At 35.0% G+C, this 20,604-nt stretch overlaps 1 protein-coding gene and 1 pseudogene across 8 annotated transcripts in view; both read right to left on the bottom strand.

Moving 5' to 3' along the window:
- The window catches only part of LOC111719319, a 32,874-nt pseudogene extending 16,914 nt beyond the window's left edge, over window positions 1–15,960 (bottom strand).
- Window positions 1–20,604, bottom strand: part of EPB41L4B (erythrocyte membrane protein band 4.1 like 4B) — a 237,269-nt gene that overhangs the window by 168,591 nt on the left and 48,074 nt on the right. For all 8 annotated transcript variants that reach the window (XR_004234294.1, XM_031969236.1, XM_031969248.1 and 5 more), the window contains exon 2: window positions 16,045–16,149. Coding sequence is in view for 7 of the 8 variants with exons in the window: in XM_031969236.1 (XP_031825096.1) it covers window positions 16,045–16,149 (105 nt within the window). In the remaining variant the exon portion in view is untranslated. The remainder of the gene's footprint in view (window positions 1–16,044; window positions 16,150–20,604) is intronic.

The following is a 20,604-nucleotide window of genomic DNA, read 5'->3' as shown; positions in this document are numbered from 1 at the left end:
AATGTTATTTTAAAAATTATCCATTTTAATTTCTAATATGGTAACTGTTGATATCTATCATCTCTAAACAAAAATCCTTGGCTGGAGGTGAGGTAGGGAGTCAGTAATTTAAGAGTGTAAAAAAAGTCTGAAACCTGCTGACATCCCACAACATGTCACAACTCTAAAGCAGTGGTATTTCTAATAATTAAAACTTTTTTTTTTCAGAACTACAAGGATGATTAAATGTACAAAACTTTTCAATATGCCAAAAAGGTATATAATCATAAATCTATAACTACCATAATTTTTGGTCAATTTTATTATTATTATTTTTTAATCTTCACTTTCAATTTTTTTCTGCTTGGAAAAAACCTTCAGGGCAGCAGTGGCAGTGACTGGCCCTGGAGTCAGGAGGATAGGTTCAAATTTTACCTCAGATATTCACTATTGCTGTGATTCTGGATAAGTCACTTAGTCCTGATTGCCTAAACAACAAGAACAAAACAACACCTTCTCTACCTTCTCTACACACACCAAATAATAAATTTCAGAATTAATTTTTTTTTAAAGTATCCTGAACATAAAAAACTTTGATTAATCAAAATAAAAACATGACAAAATTACAAGGATCAGAGCCTTGGGCAAGATAACAGTTGACACTGATAAAAGCAGCTCTGTTGTTTACCAAGTATTTTACAATATATTATCTTATTTGATATTCAAAACAACTTTTGGAGAGATCATGATCCTATCATGTAAAGTAGAGAATTCTACAATTAGTTTGTGTGTCTCTGTGCTTAATTGATCATAGAATACTCTAGTTGGAAGGGACCTCAGAGGTATAAAACCCAGACTTGACCTGAGTAAGAATTTAGTCTATATTTGAACCCTTTTGCTCCTAATTACTGCCTCTCAAGCCATAGAAAGCAAGGGTTTCCACATGACAACCCTTCAAATATTTGAAACTGGATGACTTGTTCCAACTAAGTCTTCCCTTCTCCAGAGCAAATATTGCTGGTCTTTTGAATCTATTCTCTACTGAAATAACTACTTAAATGTAGTATTTCAAAAATCTAAATTGTAACCATCCCCCTTAAAAAAAAAAAAAAAAAGCTAAGCTGTGAATCCTTAATAAAGAACAAAACTCCCTATTATTATATCTTGTTTCTATGAGAAAAATCATATTTTAGTTAATTCATTTTGATTTTTAGTGCCTCTTCCAGGAATGCATAACCCTACACTTAGTAAAGCACCATCTGCAATAAAAACAAAGAGAATTCCCAACTAATCTCTTTGCTCTAGTAAACTTAAATACATTTTAACATCTCAGGGTTAGATTTAACTCTAAAAAGTAGCCCAAGATAAAGAGATTCTAGCCATAGTAGCTAGACGGTATAAAGGATAGAGCATTGGGCCTGGAGTCAAGAAAACTCATCTTCCTAAATTCAAATCTGGCCCGAGATACTAGCTTGGTGATCTTGGGCAAGTCAATTAATGCTATTTGCCTCAGTTTCCTCATCTGTAAATATAAATTTTTCTTAATCTGGAGAGGAAATGACAAACCACTCCAGTATCTTTGTCAAGAAAATCCCAAATGGGGTTATGAAGAGTTGGACATGATTGAACAAAAATATTTTTGTTCAAAATGAAGTAAGAACATTATATAACAATAGTCTGTTAACTTAGAAATATCATGAATGAAAAAGAAATAATACAATATCCATAAAATTACAGCTTGTTACAAATGATAATTAGTGATGTGGAGGAGTGTATCACAGGGTAGAGACCTGTGATTTCATAAGTACAACAGAGGTCTTTACTCCACCCCCCACCCCCATGTCACCAATTGATATTTGTAATGAGTAATAAGTGACAAATAACATCTGATGCTAAAACATTTTCCATCCACATAGATCATTAATTTGGCAGCTATCTGTAATACAGTCTTAAATGTTTGTTTGGGAAACTTAGAGGTTAACTTGCGTATAGTTATAGTCAAGAAGTACTAGAACCCAGCTCTCCTTGACTTAGAGAGTCAAGGCTGAATTATGCACAGCACTGTGCTCTCCTTCTCTATGCAAAGACTAGATAATAATATATTATGTTACAGAGAACAACAACAAAACAGTAATGATTGGAAAGGGTTCAGGAATATGTATGTACCAATTTCTTACTATGCATAACAAATGAATGAATTAAAAATTATTTATGAAGCACTATAAGCCATGCCCACTGCTAAGTGATGGGGACACTGATATAAGCAACAGTCCCTGCACTTAAGAAGTTTAGAATCTAATGAGAGAGGTAAAAAGAGAGCTAGAAAGCTGAGGAAGAGATGAATCTGCATGTAGCACCATTGTTTGGAAACAATCAAGAGAGGATAGGTTCTTGGGCAAAAGAATGCTAAATAAAGTTTGCCCTAGAGTCCTGGGTCAGAATTCAGGTTCTGGTAAGAAAGGGATAAAGAGCTTGAACCATATTATGAGGCATGATTTGGAAATGGTCAAAAAATCTAACATAAAAGGAAAAAAAAGACAATTGTAATTGTAATACCTGTTTCACTAAGCTTTTTCACAGAGATAATTATAGATATTATTACTATATCTTTAAGAACACTATGAAATGTTTTCAAGGGTAGGGGAGCAGGTTAGAATGTAATTTGGAGTAACAATTGTAAATACCTTGTTAGGAGATGCCTCTATGGTTTGAGAGAGAGAAAGGAGAGAGATCGAGTGTGTGTGTGTATGTGTTAACTCTGATCTATGCGCAATCTCTGGAAAAGACAAAAAAGATGACAAGAAACTTCTTTCTTGTTAGAACTGTCAGCTGTTATTTTGTGAAGAAACATTACAAAGAGAATTCTATGAAGTCAACTGTCAGCCCACAATGCAATCTGAAGAGATTGTCATACATGATGGCTGAAGAGAAGAAAAAAGAAAAGGATTAAAATAATTTATTTCCTGCTGGACTGAATTTAATTCTAATATTGGGGGAAAATATTAAATCTTTTCCTGAGAAACTCTAATCAGTACCTTGAGTGAAATGAATGGTAAAAATTTGTTTACAGAACTGAAGGGGTTTTTTCCCCCCACAACCAAAATATCTATCTATGCCTGTTTTATTAGTGACTTCCCTTAATAGTATATTGAGTAATTTTAATATTTGCTTAATAAGAAAAAATCTAGAAGCAAGTAACTACTATTGGAAAAGAGGGTTTTCCCAGTTTAAATCTTTAAGACAATCCATTAATTAATGAGGAGACTGCAATTTTATTCATTATTTTTTTTTAGATTTTATTCATTATTAAGAAAATATCCAAACCCATCCCTGGATTTCTTTAGAACTCAAACAAATAAACTAAGATAAAATAAGGAGGCGTCAAGTGGCAGGCTAGTGAGTGACCTACAAATGAATCCTGTAAGGTTTACTACTTAAAAACAATAATATAATTTAATTCTAAATAAACTACTCCCACACAAATGATCGTTGTGGGGCTATCACAAAAAGCCTGGAGAGTCATACTGCCTCCAGTATGTGGTGCTTAATTACATCATCCACCCCACACATACTATCTTAGCAGTCTTTATACTAGAGACAATTAGATGGCATAAGGGATAGAGCACTGAGCCTGGAGTCAGAAAGACCTGAATTCATTTGGGACTTCAAGTAATTACAGGTTGTACAAGCGGCTAGGTGGCGCCATAGTGTACACAGAGTGCCAGGTCTGGAGTGGGAAATAGGAGTCTCATATTTTCGAGTTCAAATCTGGCATCTGACATTTATTAGCTGTATGATCCTGGACAAGTCAGTTTCCTCATCTGTAAAATAAGCTGGAAGGAAATGGCAAACCATTCTTTGCCAAGAAAACCCGAAATGGGATCATGAAGAGTCAGACAGGATGGAAATGACTGAACAACATAATTACTAGTCATATAACCTGAACATGTCACTTAACCTGTGTCTGGCCCCAGTTTCCTAACTGTAAAATGGAGATCATTTTACAGGTCATTGATCAAATCACTGGAACACCCATAGACCCTAGAAGAGAAAAATCTATAAAGCACTTAGTACGAAATAGATGGATATTGCCATCCCTTCAACATTTCTCATTTCCTTTTCCATGAAAATTATAACTTTTCACATCTCATTGTTCTATCCACTCTTATAAGACTTGCAGCATTACCTCTATTAGCAATATCCTTTATAGGAATACATCATGAAGCTGTGTGTTCTTTTTTCAATTTATTATTTCTTTTTAGTATTTGCTTTATAGACATTTTGAGTTTCTCTTCGCCTTTCTCATCTCTTCCCCACCCAATAAGAAGACAAGAACCATGATGTCAATCACACATGAAATCATACAAATTTCCTTTAGTCATTTTGCCAAAAAAAAAAAAAAAAAAAGGCAAGAAAAATAAAGTGGGGAAAAAAAGTCATGCTTCAATCTTCAATCAAGCTCCATCAGTTTTATCTAGAGGTGAACAGTATTTTTCATCAAAAATTCTTAAGAATGAGGCAGCTAGATGGTACAGTGGATAGAGCACCTGCCCTGATATGAGGAAGACCAGAGTTCAAATTCGACCTCAGACACTTAATTCTTCCTAGCTGTGTGACCTTGGGCAAGTCACTTAACCAGTTGCCTCAGTAAAAAATAAGCAAATTTTTAAGAACTATATTGACCTAATCAGAAAATCTAAGTCACTCACAGGTGATCCACATACAATATTGCTGTATATTATTCTCCTGATTCTGCTCATTTCACTTTTTGCCAGTTTGTATCCCAAGTTTTTCTGAGAGCATCCTAATCATCACTTCTTATAGAACAATCATATCTCACAACTTGTTCAGCCAGCTGACAAGTATCCCTTCAACTTCCAATTCTTTGCTACCACAAAAATAGTTGCTATAAATATTTTGTATAGATTGGTCTTTTTAAATTTTCCTTTAATCTCTTTGGGATAGAAACCTAGTAGTAGTCTTGCTGAGTCAAAGAACATGCATGCTTTTATAGATCTTTGGACATAGTTCCAAATTGCTCTCCAGAATGGAGAGTACAATTCTACCAATATTTCTTGCCTTTTTCAATGGGTGGGAAGAAAGGAAAGAATTCAAAACTTAAAAAAAAATTTAAGTGAATGCTAAAAATAAATGAATAATAATTTGTAAAAAGAGCACAAAGTTTCACATGTGACATTCTTTTGGAGGATATTGCTAATATTGCTAACGTGTCTAAAAAATACCATTCAGTCTTTTCATAAAGGAGAAACCTACTACTTCCCAAGACATTCCATTTTACTTTTGAATACCTTTAATTGCCACTATGTCTTTAGTCATTCTGATCTGTATCTGTCTTGCCATTGGACCCAGGTGGCTCTAGAGGAGAGAATAAGGCTGACCTTGCACAGCTCTCCCCCCCTCAAATCCAATTCACTTGCATGACATGGTATCACCTCTGTGATGTCATGATTCTTGAGAAAGCAGAACAAACAAAAACAATCTCAAGCTTAAATTTGCATGTTTACAATTTCTTTGTACTGAGTTCTATTTTCTGGGGCCATGCTGAATGAGTCACAGAAGCAGAGAATTTCAGAGCTGAAAAGGACCTCAGTGACCATCCAATACACCCTGCAAAAGAATTTTCTCAAATTTAATCCCTTGTCTATGTAAAAGTCTTGCTCAAGACCACTATTATATCTTCCCTTGCTGTCCTCCAGAAGTTTATGTGTATAAAATCTAGGTAAATAAAGGGTCTCTCAGTTTCAGATTTGTAATGATTCCTGCTTGAAATCCTCTTTATTTGATCTTATATGCTATGTAACATGCAAGTGATAAATTACTGCATGATGCCTACTATACAAGAACCGATTGCTCAGCTGGTTCCTAAAGTACTCAATTTCCTACAAAAAGCACTACTCTCATGTGGTGAGGCTTCCTCCTAGATCAAACTCATGATGCTGGAAGCCAGCCAGCTCCACAGGGATTTAATCAGGACATCCTCCTGCTGTTGGAAGCATAAGCTCTCGCACTTACCTTTTTCTATCACTTTAATAAAGTTCTTTTTGCTACTAGGTTGTTGGTTCTTGTTGCCTTGGTGTCCCCATAATCCCTGAACTTGGACTCTCTAGGACCAAGACTGCCCAAGGCTCTTCTTTCCAGGCTAAACGTTCCTTGTCTTTCAACTAATCCTTTTATGGTGTGACCTAGATAGCCCTTCACTGTCCTGGCTGCCCTCCTCTGGACATTCTCCAACTTGTCAATGTACTTCCAAAAAATGAGATAATTAGGTAGAGTACTTTACAAATCTTAAAGTAGTATACATATGTTGGCTATTATCACCACTTACATGGATTATTGCCATTATTTCCCAATAAGTCTTTCCTGTTTCCATAGACTCTTATTCCAATCAGCACTCAGATCCACTATGCTTTATGTTGATATCTAATTTTCTTTTTTTTTGCAATGGTTTTGTCATCCCTTTGCTCAAAACTCTTCAAGGACTCCCTACTGCTATTCTAGTAAAGCTCAAATTCTATTAACCTGACATTCATTATGGTTCTCCATAATCCGTCGTCCTACCTTTATAGTCTTATACGCTCTATTATAATCAAATTGACTTATCTGACAAGCTACAAGCTCTTCAGGTCTTGTTGCTTCTTCTCATTCCATCTTCTGCCTGAAACATCATGTGTCTCACCTTCTCGTCCTAATGAATTCTTCCCCATCGTTTTAAGTCCAAATCAAAAGCCCTCTTCTTCACAAATCCTTCTCTGATTCTTTTAGTCACAGTTGATAACATTCCCCATGTAATTCTCTAAAATATGTAACATATAATGTGACATATTATGTTATAGGTGTTTGTGTTTATGTCAATGTCCTATTTGACTGTAAGCTCCATGAGAACAAGTATCCTGCCTTTATCTGTGGTGTGCAGCTTGCAACCTTCCTCCCCCATCACCTAGCACCTAATACAATATACTGAAATATGACAAATTTTGCTGAAGGATAAATGAAAAAATGAATACCAACCTTGAGTTTAAATTGTATGATAATAAGGTGGAAATAACTAACTGTGAATGAAAAGGTTTGACTATGCCATTTCATTGCTTTAAGAAAAAAAGTTTTAGTGGTTCTCTGTTGCTATTAGATAATTGTGTTACTAATAATTCAATTAAAATAATCATTGTAGCTAGCCAAGTAAATGAATCTTTTTTTAAAAAAATGTTTTAATTAAAAAATAGAGGGGGCAGCTAGGTGGTGCAGTGGATAGAGCACCAGCCCTGAAGTCAGGAGGGAGTGAGTTCAAATCCAACTTCAGACACTTAACACTTCCCAGCTGTGTGACCCTGGGAAAGTCACTTAACCCCAATTGTCTCAGGGGAAAAAAAAAGGAAGGCCAAAAAAAAAAAAATACACAATACAACAATAAAAAAAAAAGGTCATACAAAGTCAGTGAAAGTCACTTTTCAACAAGATATATGTTTCCATGCATATTTACTAGACGTAAATTAAAGTGAATTTTCTCTAATTTCAACTCAGCAATTTTCCATGTAAATCTACTTTTCTTTCTTGAATGGCTGTTATCGTACCTTTTCCAATCCTATTTAGGTATTTTATTTATTTATTTTTAAATTTTTAATGTAAAATGAATTTGTATTTGATTCCCAGAAGTAACAAGGAACTACTCTACAATAGATTGATGGACCTGGACTCGGATATTTATTATACTATTATTTGCTTCAGTTTCTTCATCTTACTGTAAAAATGAAAGTAATAGTAATAATGGCTGCCTCCCAAACTCCTTGTGAGGATAAAAATGAGGTGATATGGCAACTTCATTATATATGGTGAGTAAAACTGAGAAGACTAGAACGCAATTCCAGGTGACTAGAAGTATTAGGAAGTTCTTAACAGAAATAGAAAAGTTCAGAAGAGAAATAGGTTTTAGGGGGAAAGATAAAGTATTTTTGTAATGAAAATCACAACCCATTTGTGCCTGTTCATTCTAAACAATTCACTCTGCCCTACCTTCTCCCCCAATGAAAAGGGAAAGAATAAATAGAGCTCTTAAGCATAGGTCACTAAAAGAAGTACAGGTCCCATCTTTCTGGGCAGCCGTTTCTGTCACAAGTTGCCCTGGGGTCATAGGGTAAATATACTAGATAAGAATTTTTCTGACTGTACCTCTAGCTTTCAGGGTTAAGTTAAAATTATCTTAAGGGACTAACTCTAGGCACGAAAGATGGAAAGTTGGAAGTCTGAATAAGGTAGAGAAGTGATGGAATCAAGGAGTCTTGGGAAGCATTAGAAAAAGGATAGGTATATAATCATAGGGAAGATAGGATCTTCCCACATCTTGGTTGATTCCACAATCCTAGAGGGTCAACTCCACTGGGATAAAACACCAACCCCTTAATTTAATGCCAATTTAAGGACTTCCACAAATGGGTTCAAATTTAATTTGAGTTTATTGCATCCAACATCCCTTTATACATTATAGACTCTGGTAAAATTAGATATTTACTTATTCCTGAACTCTTCTATCTCTGTGCATTTAAACTTCCTTCTCCAATGTCTAAAATGCCTTCATTTCTCATCTGTTTTTTGAATTCTTTTTTATTACATATTTTAGATCCTATCTCTTCCAAGAAGCCTATCTAAATCCAGCTGAAAATGTTCTCTTTCTCCTTAAAATTTCTTACATACAGTAAGAAAGGGCATACAGTAGTGATTTTTCCTTTGACTCCTTTTCCCTCTATACTTGGTATCCTATTTACATGTATATTTACATATACTAAATTCTACTAAATTGCAGTCTCCTTGAGAACAAGGATTACATAGATTTTCACCTTGTATCCCTAGAGCAAAAGTTCTTAACTTTTTCTGTGTCCTGGACTCCTTTTTCAGACTAGTCAAGTTTACGGACATCTTCCTGGGATAATGTTTTTAAACACATAAAATGAAGTAGAGGGTTACAAAGAAAATCAAATATATAGAAATAATGAAGTAACTTTTTTCCTTATCCAGATTCATGGACATCCTAAAATCTACCCATGGACTGTGAATGTCAGAACTCTGTCTCTAAAAAGTAGAAGGTACTTAGCTTTTAAAATTTTTTAAATATTTTAAAAATAAATGTTTGTTGAACTGAATGCAAAATTATCAGTTTTGAAAAAGTACAATCAAAGAAAAATTAAGGACAAAGGTCAGGTCTAATTTAGTCAGTCAAATTTTATCCTCTCCTAGTATACTAAACACAATATCCATTTTTAATCTATTATAAAGCAGGATGGTTCCTCTGAGCATATAAAGTTAACAAAACTGCTAGGATGAAACTTACAAAAGTTAACAAAACTGTTAAGATGAATGGATGACAAAAGAGAAGGGATGCAAGAACATAGGGAGGATATTTAACTATTCAACATTACAAACTAGCTTCTGACAGGCAATTATGTTTCTCCCTTTTTGTTCTAATCTACAATCTACTCTGAAATAGGCACCCAGGAGCTTAAATCATCTTCATTTCAATCTTCCATTTATATAGACTTTAATTTATCACTCCTACCTTGTGATCTAGCAGTGTCTCCACTGACTCTATATCCCAAAGAGATCATAAAAAAGGGAAAAGAACCCACATGTGCAAAAATGTTTGTAGCAGGTCTTTTTATAGTGATAAGAAACTGGAAATTGAGTGGATGCCCATCAGTTGGGGAATGGCTGAATAAATTATTATATATGAATGTAATGGAATATTATTGTTTTATAAGAAATGATGAGCAGCATAATTTCAGAGAAACCTGGAGAAACTTACATGAATTAATGCTAAATGAAGTGAGTAGAACCAAGAGAACATTGTACACAGCAACAAGATTGTATGATGATCAATTCTGATGAACCTGGTTTTTTCAACAATGAGATGATTCAGGCCAATTCCAATACTTGTGATGGAGTCATCCCCACCCAGAAAGACTATGGGGTCTGAATCCTAACATAAAAAACCTTTTTGTTTGTTTGCTTGCTTGTTTTTTCTTTCTCATTTTTTCCCTCTTGATTTGATTTTTTTCTTGTACAGCATGATAAATGTGGAAATATGTTTAGAAGAATTACACATGTTTAACCTATACTGGATTACTTGCTATCTAGGAGAGGAAGAAGAAAGGGAGGGAAGGAGAAAAATTTGTAACACAAGTTTTGCAAGGGTGGATGGTGAAAACTGTCTTTGCAAGTATTTGAAAAATAAAAAGCCATTATTATTTTTAAGAGTTTTGCACTCTATTACATTCCAACTCTGTGAGGTAAGCAGTACAATTATTATTTTATTACAGGTGAAGAAGCCAAGGTTCAATTAAATGATATCAGTGGGTCAACTTCCCAATGTGTGGTCCCTGTTGGGACTTCTCTGGGATTTGTCCTCTAAATCTGATCTCATAGTAATCCCATATCTCATCTGTTCTTATCCTCATCTCCAGACCTGAAGTAGCATAGTTTATCTCTGGGGGATTTGGGGTTGTTGGCTCAAGCCCAATAGCAGGAGGAAGGGAGAGAAGGTCAAAGCAAATGAAAAAAAGAAAGTGACTTGCCTCATTCCCCAATTGATAAATGATCAAAGGATATGAATAGACAATTTTCAGAAGATGAAATTAAAGCCATTTATAGTCATATGGGAAAATGTTCTAAATCACCAATAGATTAGAGAAATGCAAATTAATACAACTTTGAGGTACCACCCAGCACCTCTCAGATTGGCTAAGATGACTGGAAAAATAATGACAAATGTTGGAGAGAATGTGGGAAACCTGGGTCACTAATGCATTGTTGGTGGAGCTGCGAAATGATCCAGTCATTCTGGAGAGTAATTTGGAACTATGTCCATAGAGCTATAAAACTGTGCATACCCTTTGACCTAGCAGTGCTATTACTGGCACTGTATCCCAAGGAAATCATGAGGGAGGGAAAAGGACCCACATGTACAAAAATGTTTGTAACAGCTCTTTTTGTGGTAGCAAAGAAATAGAAAATGAATAGGTGCCCATCAGTTGGGAAATGGCTGAATAAGTTATGGTATATGAATATAATGGAATATTCTTGCTCTATAAAAAATGAAGAACAAGCTGATTTTAGGAAGGCCTGGAAAGATTAACATAAACTGATGCTAAGCAAAATAAGCAGAACCAGGAATACACTGTACACAGTAACAGCAAGAATGTGTGATGTTCAATTATGAAAGACTTGGTTCTTCTCAGTGGTTCTGTGATCCAAGGCAATTCCCACTAAATTTTAGATAGAAAACATCATCTGCATCCAGAAAGATAACTATGGAAATAATTAATTATAAATCAACACATCCTATGTTCACTTTTTTCCTGTTTTTTTTCCTCCTCTCTCGTGGTTTCTCTTTTGTTTTGATTTTTTTCTCCAAACATGATTCATAAAAATAATGTGTATTTAAAAAGTTAATATACAAGTATAATCAGAAAAATAAAACAATTAATAAAAAATTTAAAAAAGAAAGTGACTTGTCAAAGTTCCCATTTGAGAACTCGTTTGATTCCAAAACCAGTTCTCCTTACGATACATTAACCCATCTTTAAAGGGTAAAATGGGCTGCTTTCTGCACTAGAAGCAAAACCAACAATGTATGACAAGCCGTCATTGGTTAGTTGAAAAAAAGGTTTCCTTATTTGATGTTAATACACTTTGAGAATCCTTGCATATACATAGGCATAGGTATGAACATATGTATGCATACATATGTGTAAGAGTATATATGCTGTCCAAAAAGGCTAATACAATGATAATTTCTTCCCTTTCCTCCATCCCACAACTGAACTTTAGAAATTTTTTTGCCAGAACATTGTACCATAAATCCTCATCTCTATTCTTATCCCGTACTTCCTGGAAGCATGAGATTCTACAACTATTCCCACCTCCACCACATACCTGCATCCCTAGAAATTCTGCCACAGGATGATACCTAAGAATACTGCAGGAATTTGAGTACAGATGAGGAGAGGCTCAGATGGTCCTCTTCCCACATGAACATGAACTCTTCTAAAGCTCTGGAACTTTCCCAATCTATCAGGAATTTCTGGCTTTTAAGTCACACTGAATCTCTTAGCAGAGCTGCTCCCCCTGCTAGTTAATGACTAAACCCCAAGGTAGTTCAGGGGATCCAGACAGTTCCATAAGAAGCTCCAATTCCAGTTACATGGACCAAGAGAATACATTCTGGTCCTAAAAAACCACATGCCTTGATTTTATTAAGAGTTACCACTATGTGAGTAATAAACAATGGTCAGAATAAGAGTAAATTGTCAAAGATTGTCCAACTAAATGCTTGTCTAAAATCTTTCAAGTGTCTCAGGGATTAGAGAATTGCTTCTAGATACTATCACATTTTCTTTTGTATAGGGATTCATACTGGACCAGCGCCACTGGAGAAACAAAGAGGCTTAGTCAAGTTGTGTACTGCAGAGTTATAGATCTTAGAGCATTTGTCCCAGTTGTTCCTTCTCCCAACTAGCTCACGTTCTCTGGGTCACAGTCCCAAATGTTATTCATTTGAGATATATTTGCATCTTCTGAAACTTAGCCCACAACATTAGGGAACATCACTTGCCATTATTAGGAGAACAGGTAAAGACAGAGTGCAACCAGTGTCTCTAATGGATCTATATCCCAAAGAGATCATAAAAGGGAAAAGAATCCACATGTGCAAAAATACAGCAGCCCTTTTTGTAGTGGAAATTTCCAGTGAACTGATAGGCATCCACCTATCAATTGGGGAATGGCTAAATAAGTTATGATATATGAATGTAATGTAATATTATTTTTCTATAAGAAATGATGAGCAGGCCGATTTCAGAAAACCTGGAAAGACCTATATGAACAGATGCTGAACGAAGTGAACAGAACCAAAAGAAGACAGTAACCACAAGATTATGTGATGATCAACTGTGATGGACTTGACTCTTTTTAACAATGTGGTAATTTAAGGCAATTCCAATAGGCATGGGATGGAAAATGCCATCCACATCCAAAGAGAACTAAGGAGACTAAATATGGATTAAAGCATAGTATTTTCACTTTCTTATTTTTCTTCTCATAATTTTCTCACTTTTGATCTGATTTTTCTTGAACAACATGACAAATTTGGAAATGTTTAAAAGAATTGCACATATTTAACCTATATCAGATTACTTGCTATCTTAGGGACATAGGGTAGGGAGAGAGAAAAACTGGAATACAATGTCTTACAAAAATGAATGTTGAAAACTATCTTTACATGTATCTGGAAAAATAAAATACTATTGAAAAAAATCTGAAAAGACAGAAATAGAAACCTACCTTAAGTAGTTGATATGAACTGCTCCTCATAAAAAAATTATATTCGCTTAAAAAAAATGAGTATCAACTTGACAGTCATCACCAAACATGATGAGTATACAAAAACAGAGGAAGAATTTCCTATTATGTAGTCTCAGAGTTGTCTATCCTAAAGATGATATTTGAAATATCATCTCATACCCTATAAGACCGACTAATATAACAGAAGGGGAAAATGACAAATGTTGGATGGGATTTTTAAAAATTGGAATATAAATTCACTGTTGGTGTAAAGGTGAACTGATTCAACCATGTTGGAGAACAATCTCAAATTATGTGCAAAAAGTTATAAAACCGTGATACTATTTAACTCAGAAATATCACTATAAGGTCTGTTTCTCAAGATGATCAAGAGAAAAGGGAAAGAACTCACATGTCCTAAAATATTTATAATAACTCTCTGGTGACAAAGAACTGGAAATTGAAGAGATGCTCATTAATCAAGGAATGGCTAAATAAGTTGTGGTATACAATTGTGAATGGAATGCTACCATGCTGCAATAAATGAAGAACAGGTCTATTTAAAAAATATGGAGACTTATTTGAAATAATGAAGAGTAAAATGAGCAGAAGCAAGAGAACAGCAATATTGTTCAAGGAACAGCTGCGAACAACTAAGCTATTCTGAGTATTATAAATATTCAAATCAACTACAAAGGACTTATGAAGGAAGATACTATCCACTTCCAGAGAAAGAACTGTTACATTAAAAGTGTGCAAAGTATGGTTTATATACATACATTCTAGGTCAAATGGTGGTCTTCTCTAGTTCAGGGTGGGAAAGGGTAAAGGAAGAACTTAAAATATAACAGAAAAATAAGTTATATTTTTTAAAAACAGAAGCCTTTACCAACTCCTCTTAATTCCAGCATCTTCCTTTTATTAATCATTTCCTATTTATACTGTATACAGCTTACTTTGTGTATATTTGTTTACAGTTTTATCTTCCTGATTAGATTATAAACTATTTGAGAGCAAGAACTATCTTTTGTCTCTTTTGGAATCTCTGGGCTTGGCACAGTGGTTACCTAATTAAATTGAATACTTTCAAAAATCAACAACAGCATCCCAACTCATTTCCCTAAGAGAAGTTTTTTATTGGCTGTTTGTTATCTAACTCTGCAGTGACTTAACAATTGCCAAGCTAATCACAATTTGATAGAGTAAAACAAATTCTGTAATGATTGTAAGTAAATTTATATTTTATTCATCACAACAGCACCTACATACAATTTTAAAACAACACAAATATAGATGTGTGTATACATGTGTGAATATACATACATGTGTGTATATATGCACAAACTTCACAAATTTATTCAATCTAGAGAACATATATTTGATAATGTATTATACCAAGATAGACAATACTCCCATACTGGAAACCATTTGCTTGCACTGAAATATAAATTCCTATTTGTGAGATGAGACTCAGAGTGAACTCCTCATTATTTTTTTTGAAGTGAAACTAAACATCACACTACAGATGAAGACTGAAGCTCAAGTCTTCCACTCAAGTGGACTCCAAGTTCATTGCTCTTTTTCCTCGGTGCTAGTTACCTATCTTCCATTCATTGTCCTTAGGCAAGAGATAAGCACAAAGGACTTTGATACTGTGGCAGCATGCTTTCCCAGCTTTTGATGAAATCAATACTTCTCTCAATTTAATGAGAATCATTGGAGAGTAAGCCTAGCCTCAAGTCCTGTTTGTGATAATTTGTTCAGCTGGCTCTAATGAATGAGGGGACAGAGAATAGGCAGGGTTATTTAATGGTGGTGTTTCCCAGATACCAGCCCTAGGCACTTTGATTTTACAATTCTATGCTGAAGGACCCAAGGAAAACTTATTTACTATCTCAATTTTCTTTCCTCAAACCCCAAACTCAGATTTTGTTTCAATGAGGCAGAAGAAAGACGACAGACCTCATTTAAAGACGTCTTAAAATTTCCACTTTAAAATAGGACAGTTTATATAAGTGGACATCTATGGCCCCTGAGCAGCTTTTTAGTTCAATAAAGTCTGACATCAAAAAAGTAAATGTTCTTTTCTCAGGTAAGGAAAGTCATCAACAGAGAAGGCCAGCTGGAATCTTTCCTGATCTAACAAAGTCACATGGATCATGGAGCACAGCTCGGATCTCCTCCTTCAGCTGTTCCTTCTTCCACCCCTCAACCCCCTAAGGACACATCCTATTTGTGATTCAGTTAGCACCATTATAATAGAAAACACTGAACAGAACATTATAAGCATGTTCTTCCAGTAAGTAGCAAGGTGACAGAAGATGTTTTGGTTAAAAGACTCTTCAGCTGATTAAAAATAAAAGCTGTACCACCCCAAATCCCCAAACAACAGGCTCAAAGTCTGTAAACAGCAGTTTTCCCATTTCTCTTCATTTCTTTCTCAAAATGTTTCCCTAATGCATATCCCACTGCTTTAATGTAGTTATGGGTTTCATAATCTAAGTAGTATTGCATTGTGGAAAATATGAATTTCTCTTAGTTTTTCTTAACCTATTACTATTCAGTTTCATAGTGTCCTCTAACTCTTTATGTAAGAACCCTTACCTGATAATGGAGAACCTGTAGCTTCAACATGGTCAAATACAATTCCTATTATTGTCTACAAATTCTAGATGATTCCACATTGCACATTTGTACATGAAATAAAGGCATACATACTGTGACCTGGGAAGAATCGAGGAACTGGAGGCCAAAGTAGTCTGTTTCCACAAGATCTAAGTGATATACAATCTGATCAAACAAGTCCTGGCCTTTGGCATGTTTCTGGAATACAAAAAAGATGAGAGAATTCTGGTTAATTGGGTTAATTAACTAATTAGGAGCATCTAATGAAATGAATTTTTTTTTTTTACTACAAACCATATCTCTAGCTACATATTATTGTTTGCAGCCTAATTTCCTTTTATATAGATTTTTCTTTTGAAAAATCCCATTTTTTCTCTATTCCTGCCCACTGACTTTTTAAAACTAAAGCAAAAATTGCTAAATAAAACAGCATATAAATATTAACAAAGGGTTTTCATTATAAATCATAAACATATTTTCCCAACTAGTCCATGTCTTTTTCATTATCCCAAAGTTAAGTCTTTTATATTTGAAATAATTTTTACCCTCAAAATCCCCATCTGTTTTTCCAAATACTTTCCTCCTTAAAACTTCTTTTCCTAATTGTTCCCTGATTTTAGTCTGCTTTTTAAAAAAGTTACTATCCAATTCTACAGATCAACCAGTCAAAAAAACATTTAAGCACCTATTATGTGCCAGGCATTGTACTGAACACTAGAAATTCAAAGGCAAAAGACAATTCCTGCATTCAGGACGAAACCAAGTGAAAATCACTATTTACAAATAAGAGACATATAAGATAAATTGTAGAAAAATTGTAGAAACTCCCAATCTAAAGGGACACGCAACATGAAAACAGGTATGTATAAATATGATACATATACAGGATAAATTATAGACAATCAATAGACTAAAGACATTAAAATTAGGGAGGACTGGGAAAGACCTCGTATAAAGCGATATTTTAGCTAGGACTTGAAAGTGTCACAAGTAAAGCTGAACAAAAAGATAAATGAAGGCACATTTGTCTGAGCTAATAATATTTTATTATCAGGATTGGTATAATCTGAGAATAAGATGGGTCAATGACTGCCTTAGTTTCTAACCAAAAGCCCCAAGCAAAAGGATAGTTCCCTTTTTATAGATTTTGGGGAGCACAGAACAAAGAATGAAACATAGGGTTGAGGTTAACATTACTGGTTAGACAGCTGAGGCATGGAGAATAACATGATTGACTGGAGATTGGAAATGAGGGGCTCCTTCCTTCCCTCCTGTGCTCATTGTGTGAATCCCTCTGCAAGCCCAGACTCTTTTGGATAGCAAACCAGACATCCTTGAAGGATGGCTTGGTGATTTAAAGCTATTAGTTAGTACCAACTCCCCTATGGCAAGCCACATCTCCCAAGGTTAGCAGAATTCCTTGAGGCAAGAACAGAACAGTGATTAGCAAGAAAACTGGATTTCTAAATTTAACCCATTATAGGCCAAATGAATTCTGAACTAACTTAAGAGACAAAGAAACATGATTTAAACAGTATAAAACAAACCAATTAACTGTAAACAGAAACAATTAGAAAATGATAGAGGATCAACTTAATTTTCTCAGTTGCCAGATATGGCACTAAGAAAGATAAGGAGAAAGAATTGGCCAGACATGGGATAGAAGTAACAAATAAAATCATTTTATCTCGGATCCGTTACACTGATGGTTATTCTCCAAGTGAAATGAGTTGCTTAGGAGGCAATGAGTTCTCCTTCACTGGACATCTTGTAACAAAGATTGTATGATCAATTATCCATGTGTATTGTAGTGAGGATTCTTTTCTGGATACGAACTGGGCTGGATGGCCTTCGATGTACCTTTCAACGATGACATTCTATGATAGGAACTGAGAGGCCATTCAGTGGTGGACAAAACTAAGCACCCTTTTAAATCAATCAATCAATCAATCTATCTATCTATCTATCTATCTACGCCAATCCTGAAATAGACTTCCACTATCACATCTTCTAGCATAGAGCTAGATTACAAAACAACTTCATACCCTCAACTTCTTTTACATAGCAGAGTGGACATAAGGGTATAGAATGCTGGGCTTTTAGTTAAGAAGACCCAAATTAAAATCTGGATTCAGATATTTGTTAGCTTCACGATCGTGGGCAAGACACTTAACTGTTTCCCTCAGTTTCCTTAATAGTAAAATCAGGAAACAGCATCTACCTTGCAGGGGTGTTGGGAGGATCAAATGAGATAATATCTGTAAAGCACTTATCACAATGTCCAATACACAGCAGGCATTATAAATGCTTATTCCTTCCTCCCACTTTGGTGGTGAAGAAGTAACACACAGTAACAGAAATCTAAATACAACACTAAATGTACAATGACTGATAGGTTCACCCAATGAAAGGAAATGGGAACTCTGGTTGTTGTTTGCGCCTTTCAGTCACAACTTTCATGACCCCATTTGGGGTTTTCCTGGCAAAGATATTGGATTAGTTTTGTCATTTACTTCTCCAGGTCATTTTACAGATGAGGTAATTGAGGCAAACAAGATTAAGTGACTTGCCCAGCATCCTACAGGACTAGTAAGTATCTGAGGCCAAATTTAAACTCAGGAAGAGGAATCTTCTTAATACCAGGCCTGGCACTCTATTCTTTGTGCCACCTAGCTGCCTCTAATTGGTTAGTGGTATTCATGAAAAATTAGGCTTTTGAATAAAAGTCAAAAAGCAAGGATGAAATAACAAGAAATGGAAAAGGTACCTGACCAACTGTGCTATTTAAAAGCGGGGAATCTGAAGAAGTAAAGAAGGCACGGAAGAATTCTATTTGATTTGAAAACACTTCCATATAAAATTTAAAGGAAAGCTCTAATACTTCTCTTTTGTTACTCACATTTCTAAGTCCTCCACACTGAGTCATAGTTAGAGACAAACACCACAAACTGTGCTTAGAGCCCCATTATTTAATGGAGGAAGAGAATGGACACTACTCTGTGGAATCATATAGGGAACTGAGAGGACCAGGAGAATGGAGAGATTATTCTCTCCCAGAAGAGAGTCATTAGGTAGCTTCTTGTACATCAAAACACTAGACAGTTATATACAAAGATACATCAAATAGGATAATTTGGCTTTTTAGAGTGTAGGAATCAAGGGCCATCACCCTAGAAAGGTAAGCAGAGGGCTTTGAATGGCAGCCTGTGGAGTAGTGTATTGTCTCAAAGATAACAGGGAAACACTGAAGTTTCTTGAGCAGAAATGTGTCAAAACCCATGCTTTAGAAATATCTTGTAGGAGGCTGTATGGAGGACTGATTGGATAGAAGAGAGGCTTCATGCAAGAAAAGCCACGAAGAAGGTAGTCATAGTGTGGGGAGAGAGAAAGTAATAGATAAAAAATATGTCAAGAGGAGAAGCGAATGGTTGGATCAGCACTGGGAGTGGGAAATAAAGAGTGAAAAATCCAGAATGACTTCAGAGTTATGAATCTGAGTGACTGGAAGAACAGCAGTGTACTTAGATGCTAGGAAATTTTCACAATGCTTTATGAATCATGTTGGGAGAGCAAAAGGGAAAAGTCATGGGAGAGAGGGAAAAAAAAACAGAAAAAAAATAAACATAAACATGTGTTGATTTACATTGAATCTCCTTAGATCTTTTTCTGGATGCAAATGACATTTTCTGACTAAAATCTATTGGGATTGCTTTGAATCACTGACCCGAGAAGAACCAAATTTTTCTTTTCTTTTTTTTGCATACTAGTTTATTTATTTACTATTTTTTACATACCAGGACAACTGATTAAGATAGATAGGAGTAGGAATTCCACAGGATGGTTCTCTTACAATATGGTTTGTCTTTATAGTGTCAACAATAAGTTCTTTGTAGATGATTCAAATAAACTTAATTTCACACAACACTTTTTGTAGGTTCATTTCTCTCTCCTGTGCTTTTCACTTTTATTATTATTATTATTATTATTATTATTATTATTATTATTATAGCTTTTTATTAACAAGATATATGCATGGGTAATTTTTCAGCATGGACAATTGCAAAACCTTTTGTTCCAATTTTTTCCCTCCTTCCCCCCATCCCCTCCCCCAGATGGCAGGTTTAACAATACATATTAAATATGGTAAAGTATAAGTTAAGTATACATGTCCATACAGTTATTTTGCTGTACAAAAAGAATCGGACTTTGAAATAGTGTACGATTAGTCTGTAAAGGAAATCAAAAATGCAGGCGGACAAAAAATAGAGGGACTGGGAATTCTATTAAGTGGTTCACAGTCATCTCCCAGAGTTCTTTCGCTGGGTATAGCTGAAGAACTAAATTTTTCATAGTTGATCATCGCACATTATTGCTGTTAATTGTATACAATGTATTCCTGGTTCTGCTTGTTTCACTCGGCATCAGTCCTTGTAAATCTTTACAAGCCTTTCTAAAATCAGCTTGTTCACCATTTTTTATAGAACAATTATATTCCATTACCTTCATATACCACAACTTGTTCAGTTGATGGGAATCTACTCATTTTCCAATTCTTTGCTACCACAAAAAGAGCTGCTACAAAAATTTTTGCACATGTGGAAATCCTTTATGATTTCCTTGGGATACAGATCTAGTAATGACACTGCTGGGTCA

Source organism: Sarcophilus harrisii, chromosome 1 (genome assembly GCF_902635505.1).
Source record: "Sarcophilus harrisii chromosome 1, mSarHar1.11, whole genome shotgun sequence".
Classification (NCBI taxonomy): Eukaryota; Metazoa; Chordata; class Mammalia; order Dasyuromorphia; family Dasyuridae; genus Sarcophilus; species Sarcophilus harrisii.
The sequence above is the reverse complement of the archived record's forward strand: the minus strand, read 5'-3'. Positions and strand labels throughout refer to the sequence as shown.